Source organism: Xenopus laevis, chromosome 8L (assembly GCF_017654675.1).
Source record: "Xenopus laevis strain J_2021 chromosome 8L, Xenopus_laevis_v10.1, whole genome shotgun sequence".
Classification (NCBI taxonomy): domain Eukaryota; kingdom Metazoa; phylum Chordata; class Amphibia; order Anura; family Pipidae; genus Xenopus; species Xenopus laevis.
The window spans coordinates 88,436,069-88,452,448 of NC_054385.1; the positions used below are offsets into that span (position 1 = coordinate 88,436,069).

The following is a 16,380-nucleotide window of genomic DNA, read 5'->3' on the forward strand; positions in this document are numbered from 1 at the left end:
GGAACATGGGGGATCAGATAGGTACTGTAAAAGCATTGGGCAAATACTGTTACAGCAAATTTATAAATAGCATGCCACGATCATGTTATGATAGATGTAAATAAACGTTTAATTTCTGTTGTCAGTACCTCTTTAAGCGTGCCTCCCTCAGCTGTGGAAGTGAGGTCACACGTGCATGTGTGTTACATCACTTCCACCCCACAATGTGTACCATACCCCCCCCAGTTGGTCTGATGGATTTTCACTTCAATAATGTCTGGGGGGGGGGGTGTTATTTCACAGAAAAATTTAATCTGTTATATAAGCCCCCCAAAAGCTGCCACCCTAGGCACAGGCCCTCTGGTGCCTATTCATAAATATGCCCTGGAGCTGACCCTGGTGGTTAGTGTGATTGCAAATGTATAATACCACCAAGAGGCAGGCATAAGATGGACCTCTCTGGGGGGTCATGATTGGTCATAATTGTTTCACTTGGGAAATTGTTCAGCACCTCTGTACAGCAAACAAAATATTTTGCTAAAAGTAGTGCATTGTCCTCTTTAATTTGTGACTACCACACATCAGTTTATAATTATACTGTGCAGAACAATCTGTATTCACATTACATGTGAAATATGCACACAGAAATAGCATTACTGTCTTAAAGAGACTTGTGTGTTTTATTAGATCAGCATTGTCACCATTGGGCTATGGAAGTACAAGTATTAAATAGAAAATTGTGGCTGTTCGCACAATCCTTCGACTGGACACTTTTTTGTTTTTAATTTTTCCAACCTTTTTCCTGTTTTTAGGTTTATTTATGAAACAGAACACCATAATGGCATAGCAGAGCTATTGGAAATCCTTGGAAGGTAAGGATGACGTGAGTTTTTAATCCAGTTCATTTTGTTCTCTTTTATATAGAGTAATAAAAGCTAACTAATAAATTACTGTCAAACATAAATACAACTGCATACAGACTTCAAGCACCTTAAAGGGGTTGTTCACCTTTAAATTAACTTTTAGTATTATGTATAGAACAATATTTGAGGCAATTTGCAATTGGTTTTAATTTTTTATTATTTGTAGAGTTATTTAGCTTTTTATTCAGCAGCTCTCCAGTTTGCAATTTCAGCAATCTGGTTGCTAAGATCCAAAATACCCTAGCACCTATACATTGATTTAAATAAGAGACTGGAATATGAATAGGAGATGGTCTGAAAAAAATATGAGATTAAAAGTAGCAATAAAAATGCATTTGAAGCCTTACAGAGCATATGTTTTTTAGATGGGTTCAGTGACCCCCATTTGAAAGCTGGAAAGAGTCAGAACGAGAAGTGAAATAAATAAAAAACAATAAAAATAAACATACTAAAAGTTCACTGAAAGGTGAAACACCCCTTTAATGAAGTTGAAAACTTGAATACCTCGAACTAATTGCGTTTACAACCTCTAAAAGCTTGAATGGAATAGAATTTAACATTTACCTAGGACAATTCCCATTGACTTCTACATGACCTTGCAAGCTTTTAGATGCCAAAGTTTTATATTTGAGTTGTTTTTTTTACTCGAATTGGGGTAAAAACCCAGATTCAAATGTTGTTAAATCCACCCCCTAGTGTAATTCTCTGAAGAAATTTTATTTCCCATTAGTCAAGAGATGTTTTGTGCCATAGTTATACCCTGGAACAGTAGTGCCCAAAAGTAGATTCTGTACAAACTGAAATTTAGCAACAGCAGTGCTCCTTCCTCAAATCCAACAGTTTACCCAGTTTAGGGTTTACAAATTATTTAGCGCTTCAGCACTTCTACAAAAATATAGTGGCACTATAATTGTGTCTAAAAAAATGCATTTGAGGTGACATATTTTACTATAGATAGTTTTGCAAAAAGTAGTTTCCCATGTCGGTAAAATGTAAATGTGATTGTGGTGAAACCCTGTGCACAGCCTATTTTAGTGTATATCTATTATGTCTTTCAGTATAATCAATGGATTTGCATTACCGTTGAAAGAAGAGCACAAAATTTTCTTACTAAAGGTGTTATTACCTTTACACAAAGTGAAGTCACTCAGTGTCTACCACCCACAGGTACCAAATTCCCTGAAATGCATTTATACATTTTCTTCACTATGTGTAGTGGTGTAAAGTGGAAAATCATTATTAAATATAATAAACATAGAATTAAAAAAAATTGCTTTAGAATGGTTCCAGAGTTAAGGTGTGATTTTTTTTAAAGTTAATGAAGCAAGCAAATCGAGCTATGTGTTAACTGTTTATGGTCTTAAAGGGACACTGTCATGGGAAACCATGTTTTTTTCAAAATTCATCAGTTAATATTGCTGCTCCAGCAGACTTCTGTACTGCAATTTGTTTTTCAAAAGAGCAAACAGATTTTTTTATATTTAATTTTGCAATCTGATATGGGCTAGACATAGTGTCAGTTTCACAGGAGCCCCTATTTATGTGACTTGTGCTCTAATAAACGCTTTATTGCTGCACTGCAAGTTGGAGTGATATCAGCCCCCCCCCCCGAAGCCCATCAGCAGAACAATGGGAAGGTAACCAGATAACAGTACTCAATAGTAAAAATCCATGTCCCACTGTGACTCATTTAGTTACATTGAGTAGGAGAAATAATAGCCTTCTGAAAGCATGTTCATCCTAAAGTGCTGGCTCTTTCTTAAAGCACATGACCACCCAAAATTACCTGAGATGGCTGTCTACACAGCAATATTACAATTAATATACATATATTGGGATTGAATTATTTGCAGTATAAACCATGTAATTTAGAAATAAAAACTACACCGTAAAAATCATGACAGAATCCCTTTAATCTACAGGAAAACCAGGTAATGTTCTCTCTAAGTCAGGCCCCAGTGCATGTAACAAATTTTGTTGTGCTCAAGGAGTTTAATGTTAACACTTAAGGGAATGGTTTGTTTTAGAAAATGCCGCTTTGCTGTTGCTACTGCCAAAAATAAGTATTTAACAAAAATGTTTTTTTTTTTTTTAAATGTATTTATTTTTCAAGAGAGTGCTCACACAGTGAATGGATGGTTCTGTAACCCAATTGAGAATCTGCTTGCTGACCTTGTGCTTTGCTACATTTCCTGCCTTTGTTCCAGTAACATCTAAGGCAGCAAAAGCTTCTTTCTCTGTCGTCTTAAGGGGGACACAGGGAACGGTTGGGTAAAGCTCCATCCTCTAGGAGGCAGGACGCTTGAAGTAATTAAGTAGCCCCCTACAAGGCAAATTCCACGGGGTAATTTCCTAGCCTATCGACCACCCAGACGCCTAACACTGCTAGTTGGCTAGTGCAGAAGGTCTGGCTAGTGTAAAGGGGTAAGTGGTATCTCCTTAGTAATACAGCTGTATTCCAGTATCTCTGTGACCACCAGCCACCCCGCACCCTTCCGACCAGCCTAGACCCCCCCCCCCGCTGTGACCATTGTGACTGGCTTGTTAGTGCTCACAGTCCTCCCTGAGCCCTTCGCCTCTAAGCACCTGTGCCAAATGAGAGCACAACGCTTATTTTCGGCTGGCTACTTTGGGGGGGGGAGGGTCTGGCTGCCTTGTGTGTTCCAAGGGCCATCTTTGGCATATACCCGCGATTCCGGTAATGTGTCACAGAGAGCTCCCGTGCACATAGGCAGTGCACAGGTCCTGGCTGTCCTTCAGACTCCTACGCTCATGGCAGAAGGTAGGTCAGGGGGGTTATTCACCTGGCGGGGGGAAAAGCCCCCACTGCACAGGTGAAATATTTGCTTGCACAAAATACCAGCAGAAATTTCAGGGGGAGCCTCTGTTCAGATCTTGCGCCATGGGGCAGGGGGCAGCACATAACTCTGCCCTTCAGCCTGAAAACCAAGAGGAGAACACAACACAAGGCACTTCTCAAGACTCTGTCCTGGGGCCATCAGCGTAGCCTCCACCTCCTCTCTGGGCAGTCCAGCTATCACAATCCCTGGATCCCTAGATAACTTAGGAAAGGCCTTTGCTAAGCTACACCACAAAACTAGTGGTAAGCACAAACGCCTAGATAATGAAAAAGGGGATTCTGTTGCCCATGCACAGTCTGAGGACTCCATCCCGGAGCAAATCTCGTCCCACTAAGAAGGCGAACTTCCCTCATCTGACGTGTCATCTGCAGATAAAAAAGAGGAACAGTGTGAGGGCAGAGACAAAGGCAGCCTTCACGATGTGGACAGCATCATATAAGGGGTGCTTGAGGTTCTTAATGTTTCACAAAAACCAAGGCAGCATAAGACTACAGTCTGTTTCCCAGAGCGTAAACAACTTCTTGGAATTATTCAGGATGAAGGGGATTCACCTGAATAGAAGTTTCAAGCGACCAAGAAATTCACTAGGTCTTATCCCTTCCCTAAAGAGCTGGTTGATAAAGGGTCGAACCCACCAGTGGTAGATGCACCGGTGTCCAGACTCTCCAAGTCTACCACACTGCCAGTCACCGACTCAGCAGTGTTTAAAGACCCTTCAGACAGAAAGCTAGAGGGTTTTTTAAGAGCTATCTACTCCTCTACAGGATTGACACTGCATCCTTGTTTGGCTTCCACATGGGTCTTTAGAGCCATCCAGGCATGGTCCAAATCACTCATCAATGACATCCAGGAGGCTGTTTCCAGGGAGGAGCTATTGTCGACTGCACAAGCAATCGCAGAGGCAGCCAGCTATCTCTGTGACACCACTCTAGACAGCTCACCTCACGCACATCGGCACTCTCGATAGCTGCATGCAGAATGCTGTGGCTTAAAAATTGGTCAGTGGATCTTAGCTCTAAGAAGTATCTAACCTCTCTCCCTTTCAAGGGCCAATGGCTATTTGGAGAGGAACTTGAAAAAATTATTAACCAAGCAACAGGAGGGAAAAGCACCTTTCTCCCACCGACCAGAAGGAGGGCTTCCTCAGCCAAAAGACAGGGTAAATTTTTTTGTGGCCAGTTCACTTGGTGGAGCGGCCCTCCACACAGATCTCATTTCCACTCCAAGGCCAACGACAAGACTCGCCCCCCAACAAGCCATCAACGGACAAGCCTGACGAGGCACTCCCTCCAGAATTGTCTAAACAGATCGGAGGAAAATTTCTACGAGGAATGGATTTGTCTCTCTTCAAATGCCTGGGTCAAGGAAATAGTTTCGGGGGGATACCACCTGGACTTGGCAGCAATACCACCCAGGAGGTTTATTATGTCCAGGCTGCCCTCCAATGCCACAAAACAAAAGCCCTTTCTAGAATGCATAGAAAGGTTGGAGATATCCCGAGTGATCACACCAGTTCCACTGAAAGAAAGATTCTCCGGTTTTACTCACAGTCCCCAAGAAGGATGGCTCCGCCAGACCCGTACTCGACCTCAAGGGTCTGAACAAATACATTCGGCCAGTATGCTTCAAGATGGACACCTTGAGGTCAGTGATATGTGGAATGGAAAAGGGTCAGCTGATGATGTCCCTAAACATCAAAGACGCCTATCTCCATGTTCCAGTATGGCCGCCTCACCATCGTTACCTTCGACTTTGCTTTCAAGAACAAGCATTACCAATTTGTGGTACTACCGTACAGGCTCTCATCGGCCCCCACCATGCTAATGGCGGTAACAGCAGTGACCTTGAGCAGACAGGGAATATCTGTGATACCCTACCTAGACGATCTCCTTCTGAAGGCCATATCAGAACAGAAGGATCTTCACAAGGCAGTTTCACTCCTACAGAACTTTGGGTGGACCATCAACTGGTCAAAATCCAACCTGCTTCCAAACCATCAAATGAAATTCCTAGGCCTAGACTTCAACACACTTACACACACTGTAAACCTTCGTCCAGACAAGCAGACCAGAATCAGGAATCCGGTTCAGTCCCTACTGTACAGTCGAATGACAACAGTGCACACGGCAATGCACTGGGAACCATAGTGTCTGCCATTGAGGCAGTCCCATTTGCACAGATCCATCTATGTCCCTTTCAAGCCAGTATCCTGTCTACTTGGAAAGGGGGGTCACTGACTCTGGTTGGCACAAGGGAGGCACTCCAGTGGTGGCTGAACCAAGACAACTTAGCAGTCATGGGCAACCCCACAGTTTCCAATATATATGGATTACCTGGTGCTCCTCGTGGCCATTTCTTCCACCAGAAGAGTCTCTGAGCTCAGTGCCTTGTCATGCGAGTCTCCATAGCAAGAAACGCAGACAACACAATTTGAACGTAGTCTAAGCACTACGATAGTACTTCACAGTCCTTGTTTGTCCTCCCATCCGACCTCGTAGAGGACAAGCAGCTTCAAAGACATCCATTTCTTGCTGGATCAGAGAGACAATTGAACAAGCCAAAGCGGATTCAAACCCACGCCTCTAGAGTGATGGGAGCATGCTGGGCATGGCAGAACTCTGCCTCCTTGGAGCAGATCTGCAGGGTGGCTACCTGGTCATCTGTTCACACTTTTACCAAATTTTACAAAATTGATACATTTTCTTCCGCTGAGGCTTCCATCGGAAGTAAGGTGTTGCAATCAGTACTAAAATAAATTTGTAGCACCGGTCTAAGCTCGCACCGCACCCACCCTGCTGTTTGGGACTGCTTTGGTAAGTCCCCATGGTTCCCTGTGTCCCCCTGAGACGACAGAGAAAACAGGATTTTTGTTACTCACCGTTAAATCTGTTTCTCTGTAGTCGGAAGTGGGACAGAGCACTTCCCGCCCAGTGACGAACTATTGACCATTTTTGGTTGCTACTAAATAAGTTACCTGGTTTACCAGTAATGCCTGTTTTTAAGGTTCAAGCTATTGGGTTTCCGTTAGCAGCTTTGGAACAAACTGAATTTGAAAGTAAAGTGTGTGGTGTTAAGCCTGAACTGGCACGCCCCTTAATTACTTCAAGTGTCCTGCCTCCTGGAGGACGGAGTTTAACCCCATCGTTCCCTGTGTCCCCCTTTCGACTTCAGAGAAACAGATTTAACGGCGCACATGCCATTTTCCTCATTTGCATATTAATTGTATTGCCAGCCAATATGATTTATGCTATTGAGTTAATAGCCAGAGCATGCTTTGTAAAAGATTGTGCTGCGCTAACTCTTTCTGAAACATTGGTTTAAAAAGTGATTGCCTCTTAGGCTGGGTAAGCTGAAAATATGGAATTGTTGTGAATCACTATTTTAATGCAGTACTTATTTGATCCATCCCATTTCTGTGACTGCATAGTTTTTTGATTTGTTTTTTCAGAAGCATGCAGTTTTTTTTGCACACAGCCAAAAAGAAATTAGAGGGAACATTCATACTAGTAGGATTTACTCGTAATGGATACTAATGTGGGAGTTTGAGTGTAGCTTGCCTTTTTTGCTCTAAGACTAGTTGGGGGATAGTTCTTATAGCCCTGGCAGACTAGGAGATTTGTCGACTGCAGTAAATCTGCACTACCATGGGCATCATATCTCCCGAAAATGCCTCTCCATTGCCTAACACATTACTCGCATTGATCGGGCATAATCTTAGGAAAATGCAAACGGAGGGTATGGGAAGAACATTTTATGAGAATTGTCTCCAACAGTGGTGCAGTTTTACAGTTGGCGTGACAAATCACACTGTGTACCATTGTACTTACACAATATGGTCATTATAATAACTTTGTTGACAACATGATGTTTAGTGAAGCTGTTACATATGTGTATCTTTTAAGAACAGCTGAGATTATATTTACGTATTGGACAGTAGTGAATGACAGGCTGCTACTACGATTTCCCTATAATCTGTCTGAAGGGTTTACAGTCACTTATCTAAAATGATATTGGCTAAAATAAACTGATAATGAGTCTTTCTTTTCAACAATGAACACTTAATGTATTTTTTTTTCTTTTAGCTGGCATATTGCGTAGTACAGTTTTTAGAAAAAGACAGCACCCTGACTGAACCAGTAAGTTGTGTTTTTTTTTTACTTTTTTTTTAAAGTTTGATGTTGTGTTGGACATAACTCATGATTATCTGGTGATCGTGTGAAGTGCCAAAAACACCACAATTTCTGTTATTTATAGTTCAAAGGCAATGTCTGATGATTTATTGCAGGGTATTGGGGGTTTATTTGACTAAGAAAAAAAAAACTCCTATATTTGCTGTTTTTGCAGAATTATGAACAAAGCACAAGTCCTAGAGGTCTAATTATAGGTTCTTTATTTTATATAGGATTGGATCAAAATATTAATGTTACCCCACTTCAGAGAGGACTGAAAACTATCTAAAGTGCCATCCCAAACATTAATAATCACTGCCTAAAACACACCCCATGTGGTTAAACCCAAATTCCCAAAAAGATCAGTCATTGACTCCAAATGAAAGTAACTACTTTCCCATTGCTTGAAGTTAGTTAGGTTAGGTGTGTCCTTAGTGCTCAGTTTGCCTACCATGTAATTTAAACAACCTGAAAGAAGAATTTAGGACCTTGCACACTCCTCTACATTGCTTAGGTCTCCTCTTTTGCTTATTAGTCATTCAGATAAAAGCTGCCCTTCCTAAGCTGCATGGAAAATGGGCAAGACATGTGACCACCCTAGCACCTAATGTCTGAAACCTTTTGAAACCAGTCAATAATTCATTAATAAGGGGCCGATAAATCAAAGATTGTGACCAGCGAAAACTGCAAAATCATGCTTGTGGGGAAAAAAATAAATCAAGCCAACGGAACCTGCAAGATGCCAAGAAGTGTATCTTCATAATTTTGGCACGCGAATAATCACCTTTTTTATTGAAAATGCTAAAATGACAATGAAAATCCAAGGAAATACTGAGCTTTCCTAAATTACCATGAATTTTCAGCTAATTTAACACAATTGTGAATGACCCATTAGTGTTTTTATTTTTCATAAGAGATGTGTAAAATCTTGAAAAAAGGCACAACTGCCTGAATTTTGACAAACCTGCCACTAAATGTCAAGCATACTATGATCAGATAAAGATTACCATAACTCCATAGAATCTGTTTAAACCCAGGCAAGTTGCATATATGTTCAGTATAAAATACAACTGGGTAAAAATATAGGTTGTGCAAAATAAAATAAAAAAATTCAATATAGTTAGTGAGTGACTGGATGTGTAACATAATAGCCAGAATGCTACTTCCTGCTTTGCAGATCTCTTGGTTTCCACTGATTGGTTACCAGGCAGTAACCAATCAGTGACAATAAGCCTATTCATTTACCCAGTTTTTTTTATTTTTACTCTGAACTGTTCCTTTAACCCAATATGTACTGATGTAATGTAAGACCAGATGGATAAATGTACATGAACCAGATTGATAAACATACATTGGCCAGATGGGTAAATGTGCATTTACGTGACTAAGCAAATTAGTTATACCCCACTCTTTGAGGTGATAACTGCACATTCCATCCCACACCTTCACTTATTCTCGTCTCCCTACTCCTATCCCCACTTATTTTACTGTCTGCAATAAAGAAAAAAACACTGCTACTATTCATTTTAAAGTGTTGTTTTATTAACAAGGAGTTGGTGCTTGGCGAGGCCTGTTTGCTTGTACTGTTCTAAATATAGAAGCCTCTTGTGTCTTGTCAAGTTTAGTTTGGTGTTTGTGTTGTTACAAACCCAAATGAAAAAAAAATTGTGTAATGACTAAAGGTGCATACCACAAGCAGAAGTTTTCTAACAATTGTCACTATCACTTTCAATTTCTTATTGAAAATTATTTGTGTATTATATTGCAATTAAAAGCAGTGTATTTTTAGTTTATTTGCTGTCTGTTTTTTTTTAATCAACTTTCCTTCAGTCAAGATTCTAGTTTGCCCAGTGCCTTGTATTATTCTCCTTCTGTGCAGGTCTTTTAAAGGGTACCTATCTCATCAAACTATTTCCTCCAGTGGAGGTGCAGACTAGCATAATAAAACGATTTCTTCAAGAAATAATTCTTAAAGAACAAGTTTGATGTGATAGATGCCCTATAACTGCAGAATAGGCATTGTGGTTGAAGTCTTTGTTGGAAGAGAACGGACTACCAGAACCATGTTACAATGATTCATATAATAACTAGTCAGGGAAATTAATAGAGAGACAAATGTTTAATTACAAATAACTTGGCTGAAAATGTTTAGTTAATGTTCAATAGAAAAGTTGTTTAGAATTACATTTTACAAGAGATTTAAGATGCATCTTCCAGAGCCTTCCATATTAGCTATAATATTTGGATAAATAATTGTGATGGAGAAGTCTGTAATAACAAAGCTACTTACATAAGCACTGGCACACTGCTGCCAACATATTTATGTCCAACATATTTATGTTCTCTTATCAAATATCTTTTTACAGGTTAATCATGAACCTTGAATTTTCTATCCTTTCATAGGTGGTTATGGCGTTACTTAAATATTGGCCGAAAACCCACAGTCCAAAGGAAGTCATGTTTTTAAATGAGCTGGAAGAAATTTTAGATGTGATAGAGCCTTCAGAGTTTGTAAAAGTCATGGAGCCTCTTTTCCGGCAGCTAGCCAAGTGTGTTTCAAGTCCGCATTTTCAGGTATGATTTTCTAAATTACATTTGAAAAGTACCTGTATGTTACCTATTGTTATGATGGAAAGTGATCTTTTACACTATGAAAATTATTTTAGGAATATACTGCTGTATATTTTTTTAATCCAGTTTGTAAAGCTAATAAATAACCTTTAGTGCACATTGTTGCAGTAAACAAGACTAAACAGAACAAAAACAGAAAACAACGAAGTCTGGCATTTGAAGTAAAGTTATTTGATGGTCTGTTAAGGATGATGGCACACAGGAATCTATGTAGCCCTATGCTAAATCGCATCCAACTTAGGCAACAAAATGTCTGTCTATTTGTGTGAAGGATATTTAATTAATGGGCGCGCACTCACCTGCTTTTTAGCTCAACACAACTCAAAAAATTGAGTTCATTAAGTAAATTTCATGGGGAATTGCACTTGGTAGTAAACACTTTAATGAATTCCATTTTATTACTTAAAATCTCCCAAGTAAATCACTTGCACAAAATCAAGTCCATATTACAAGAACGAATTCATTTTGACAAAATCACTCATATTTCATATCAAACAATTCTTTAAATATATTGCACAACCCATTTCATTATTAAATAGCAATCAATATTAAATTAATATGTATTAACATTTACTGTAAAAAACATCAAGGAGGCTAAATATGGGCCCGCCCTTTATCTTGTGGGGTGGGTATCAAATAAATCTGCATAAGGACTTTTCCAGGAAAGAAGGGACCCCTTCCTTAAAAGTTGGCCCTTAAATAAATAGTGAACTCTCCAGTAGCACAATCTCCATCCTGTGTAAAAGTTATAATTGCTGCATTAGAAGGAATGCGAAGCACCAGTCTTTTCCCCATAAGAAGGGTAGGGCAGGTGCACTATTTATAATGTTGTTGCTGATAATCGCTGTCCAGTTTTATTGCATTGACTGAACCATTTCCCACAAGCTGCAGTCTGTCCTCCTTGGGATTCATAAAACAGTCACAGCATACGTTATCGCTCCATAAGTCATATAAGCACTCCGAAGACCGCCAACCAAACGATCCACCGCATCCTTCTTCACCACTCCAGCCTCATTAATAGCCTTATGCCAGACCAGCATCTGCTCACAGCTGCCTCCACACCACCTTAATGAATGAATGATTGAATTAGTTGGGAGACTTAGAGTAATAAAAGTTACATAATTTTGAAGTGTTTACTACGGAGTGCGATTCATGAGGTGCTTTATGAAATTCACTATTTGTGTGAAGCCAAGCCTGGCTGAGCAGTTTAGATATTTCCAGTATTATAGCAAGGCTTTTGCTATAAAATAGTAGTGGGCTCAGTTGTTAAAGATAAAAGATGCCTTTCAGTGCTCAAATAGATTCAAAGGGAGTTGGTGGCCTGCCAAGAACATTAGAACCACCCATGAAAAAATTGATTAATTTCACCAGGTCTGAAGTTGTCTAGATAGAAAAAGATTTAATCTTTTGTAAGATCATCTAATGGAAAATTACACTTTAGTCCAGGTAGGAATGCTGCATTATTAATAATAGTGACAATGGATATCTTGTAAGACTATACTGAGAATGTGTTTTATCCTTATCATTAGTATTGAAAAACATTGGGTTGTCTTTATATATAATTTGCACCCAAGGATGTTGTATTAAATGTAAATTAAGGTGGCTGTCTACCCATTGCTTTGTGTTTACTTGATAATGACTTCTATGAGGGGCTATTCCTGGGTAAGATTTTACACCCTTCTATGTCTTTTGTTTATAGTTAGTCTGGTGTATTTTACATATACGTTAAACTTTGCCATATAAAAGCTACATTCTGTTGTGATAGGGTTTATCTGAGTTGGTAGGTTGGAATAGATCTAATATTTGATGTATAAGATTAATGTTGATGGGTTTATTCTTCCATACCAACATAGAACTTGTGTAGCCAATTCTTATGGTCTTTTAAGACCATGGTAAGGACTAAGAACGTACAATTAATTCTGTGTTTTGTTTATATTTTTAGGTTGCAGAGAGAGCATTGTATTACTGGAATAATGAGTATATTATGAGTTTAATCAGTGATAATGCAGCTAAGATTTTGCCCATTATGTTCCCATCCTTGTATCGGAATTCAAAGACACATTGGAACAAGTAAGAAAACGGTTATCCATTATTCATATGATAGAGCCTATTATTAAGTGTTTTAGTGGTATATTTATAATTTAAATGATGAACAAAGGATAAACTGCAATTTTATGAATATACTGCTCCTTTAGGCCAATGGCAAGTAGAGATGTAATAAAAATCTCATGTACCACAGCCCAGAAAGTATTCAAAGAATTATTAATGTATCGCTTTAGGCACATTGCACATATTGCATTATATGCTGTTTGCATTGACAGTACTGGAATCTCTGACAGTGCAGATACAAAGGAGATTTTGGGCAGAAACTTCAGACTGTGAATTCCAGTCTTGTCATTGTGCAGAGAGTAGACTGCTATTTATTGATTTCTCCTTAACCCCCAACCAAAAAGTAACCTTTTACTAATAAAACAGTGTACAGTAGCAGAGAGTGGAGTGTGGCTCAATGTATTCCATAAGCCTAAGGATGCCACCCTTTTTATTTCAGCTTTATTAAGTGAGAGGGAACTTTAGTTTCTATGACAAAAATAAATGGAGCATATGCATAACTACTTCTGTTGGGTTCACAGACAGAAAGTGAAGATTACATACCAAACTCACAGATGCCAAATTGTATCAGTCTGATAGTTCTAGACTTTGGGCTGGATAAATGACATGCTATGATCCCCCTTCCATGCTTTTGCTGGTGACCCCATATACCACACAAATTTGAAACAATTTTACAGGTGTCCCATACCATTGATCTGCACGTTTTCCATGAAAATATACTTGTGAAAAGAACCTTTGGAAGTCTGAAAACAGCCTCCTATTAGTGTGCAACACAAAACGTGGTATATATAGTTTGTAAACTTTTTGAAAGTATGCAGAGTTTTCAAATGCTCAGACTTCAATGTTGTGTGTCAATATAAATAGGGCATGGTTCAAGCAAACCTTTGAGGCCAACATTTGCCCCCTAATCAGGGCCCTAGAAAAAGTTAGTTATACAGAAGCAGTACTTTAAAATATTCTTGTAACTATGATGGAATTGTTGCAAATAAGTATTCATCCCAAATGATCCCCAAGTTGGGGGTCCGATGCCGTAATTTACCAAAGGTGCAGGCAGGTATGAACTGAGAATCAAAATAGGCCCTGCCCTTTCACGTATACAGAAGCCCAAACAGCCCCCCACCAGTCCAATAAATAGAGACTGTCTATGGCAACTTGGCATTTGCCAGAACCCACAGATTGCCAGTCTGGGCCTGGGTGGAAGTACAATAAACGCAAAGAAAAAGGCCTTTGAACACTAGTCTAAGAGTGTTCTTCGCTTAATGGGTTGTTGTAGATGCTATAAATGTTGCTATTTTATTTTAATTAGGTGGTTTTTAATAAGTCTTTTTTTTATTTTTTTAGGACAATTCATGGTTTGATATACAATGCTCTGAAACTTTTTATGGAGATGAACCAAAAATTATTTGATGACTGCACTCAACAGTTTAAGGCAGAAAAACAGAAGTAAGTGAACTTTCATAATTTGTGTGTATGTTTTATATATTGCCGGAACACTGCCATGGAAGTATATTTAGTGCTTCATATTGGTTGCTTACTATAACCAGGGTTCTTTTCCAGGATATCGGTTAAGGTGCAAGTAACCTAACTTAACCTGAGCATATCTAATGTTTTCCATTTTTGTTAGGTGTTTAAATGTTCAGGACATATGTAGCTCAGTAGGGGACCATAGTAAATTTCCTACACAATCCAATTGAACTTACATGTACATCATGTTTGTCTTTTTGACTGTATTTTATATAATTTTTTAAATTAAACAAGTTGCTTTCTGGCTCATTGAGATATTCAAACCGGATAAACAGCAGCACCTATGCTCCACAAATATACCCTAGTGTACCAGCATTCTGTCACTGAACAAAAATATTTTATTTTAGTATCTTAATGGGTTGTTCAGCTTCAAACACTTTTTTCAGTTCCTTTGGTTTCAGATTGTTCGGCAGAAATAGACGTTTTGTAATTTCTTTCTATCTATTTGTGACCGGTTTTCTTATATTGAAGTGTAAACTTTCATTTTTTACCTTCTAAAGCAGCTCTGGGAGGGGGTGGTCGTCGATTTTTTAACTCCCTGAGGCAGCTGTTAGAATTGATACAATAGTTGCTAATACTCCACAGATACTGCTAAGGGGCACACTGCGAAATTAGTCAAATGAGATTTTTAAAAGGGAGTTCTAAATAATAATCGCATGCATCAATCACAGGGGGAGTTTGGGTCCTTTGTATGAAGCATGTGTTTTATCAACAAACACCCCCAGGTAATTAAGAAGAGTGCAGACAATTAAGAACACATTCATACATAAATATATATAATCTGCATAATATGCTAAGTGTGCACCACTGTACACTTTGCTTTGGTTTTTGACCTATTTATGGGGATAATTGTTAGCCTGGTAAACATCAAGATTCTCTATTTTTGTGAGTTTGCCAGACAAGTGGATCTTTCCCCATTTGGCCACCCACCTGAAAGACCATGTCAGGCTGATCCATTGATTTGGCACCCCGGCAGACTTCTTGGGGAAAAGAATGCATCAGTGGGCTGATGTGGTCCTCACTTGATGTGATTTTCTAACCACCACTGTAGATAGATATTCAACATTTTTGTAGGTATCCTTAGGACGGGTAGTTGTTTAGGCCCCATACATGAGCGAATAAGCTGGTGACTCTTAAAGGGCTGGGTGGGCAGCCTTCGTTACTATATATATATATATATATATATATATATATATATATATATATATATATATATATATATATATATATATATATAGCACCAGACTTTACAATAATCGACAAACAGTGGTCTAATAATGATGTAACAATTACTTATCACAAGCGAAATGTATTGAACCTGTTTATTGCATTTCACCAAGAAATAAAGGATGGACATAGTTTTCTTTCTCTCTGTGATTTGGGGGACCCATTCTTGCTGAATATTTATTAAGCTGGGCCCTTTAAGTACAGATTCTGTCATGGCATATATTCAGTAGTTGAAAATTACCGGTCACAAAAAGAAATTAATTTAAATCAATTGTCAGACAAGATATCCTTATTACTTTGTAGAAATATTTCTATGACATCCAGGTCATGTTATATCTATAGTAATAAGTCAAATCAACTGGACTTGCTTTATTTTCTTTTTCCTTGACTATGACCTGGATGAATGAAAATCTTCATAGTCATTTTTCCTTGACTATTCACTAGTCATCCGACTAGCTTTCTCAAATGAAAGGAAAGTCCAGTTGATTTGACTTATTACTATAGATATTTGTAGAAATATATACACACACACTCACACACACACGCGCATCGATTCTGAAGGTTTGATCCTGCTGTTATCATAAAGCCCAAAGCTGAAATAAAGGCTTTTTAAACAAAAAGATTTACAGTCTGGTGCTGTTCCGCAAACAAAGGTTGTTGTCGTGATATCAGTGGAAAGTGGCCACTGAGGAACGTGCACCAATTCTCTACAGGAAAGCTAATCTGACTGCTTTTCCAAGATCCTGCTGTTATCATGCACATGCTCCTATGTACTGTTCTGTTATTTTTGAATTCTCCAAAAAAAATCTAAAAAAAGTTATGCTATAGAGATTCAGTACAATTCCTGAAATGTTGTTGTAATTTTGTTCTGATGCAGGGAAAAACTAAAGCTGAAAGAACGAGAAGAAGCATGGGTTAAAATTGAAAATCTAGCCAAATCTAATGCCCAGGTGTGTA

The 16,380-nt window shown here is 38.7% G+C and overlaps 1 protein-coding gene across 3 annotated transcripts in view; it reads left to right on the forward strand.

Annotated features, from left to right (window-relative positions):
* Positions 1 to 16,380, forward strand: part of ppp2r5c.L (protein phosphatase 2 regulatory subunit B', gamma) — a 62,169-nt gene that overhangs the window by 39,448 nt on the left and 6,341 nt on the right. For all 3 annotated transcript variants that reach the window (XM_018229046.2, NM_001094169.1, XM_018229047.2), the window contains 7 exon segments: positions 792 to 851; positions 1,961 to 2,069; positions 7,846 to 7,899; positions 10,336 to 10,506; positions 12,506 to 12,633; positions 14,014 to 14,115; positions 16,301 to 16,373. In XM_018229046.2, coding sequence (XP_018084535.1) covers positions 792 to 851; positions 1,961 to 2,069; positions 7,846 to 7,899; positions 10,336 to 10,506; positions 12,506 to 12,633; positions 14,014 to 14,115; positions 16,301 to 16,373 — 697 coding nt within the window.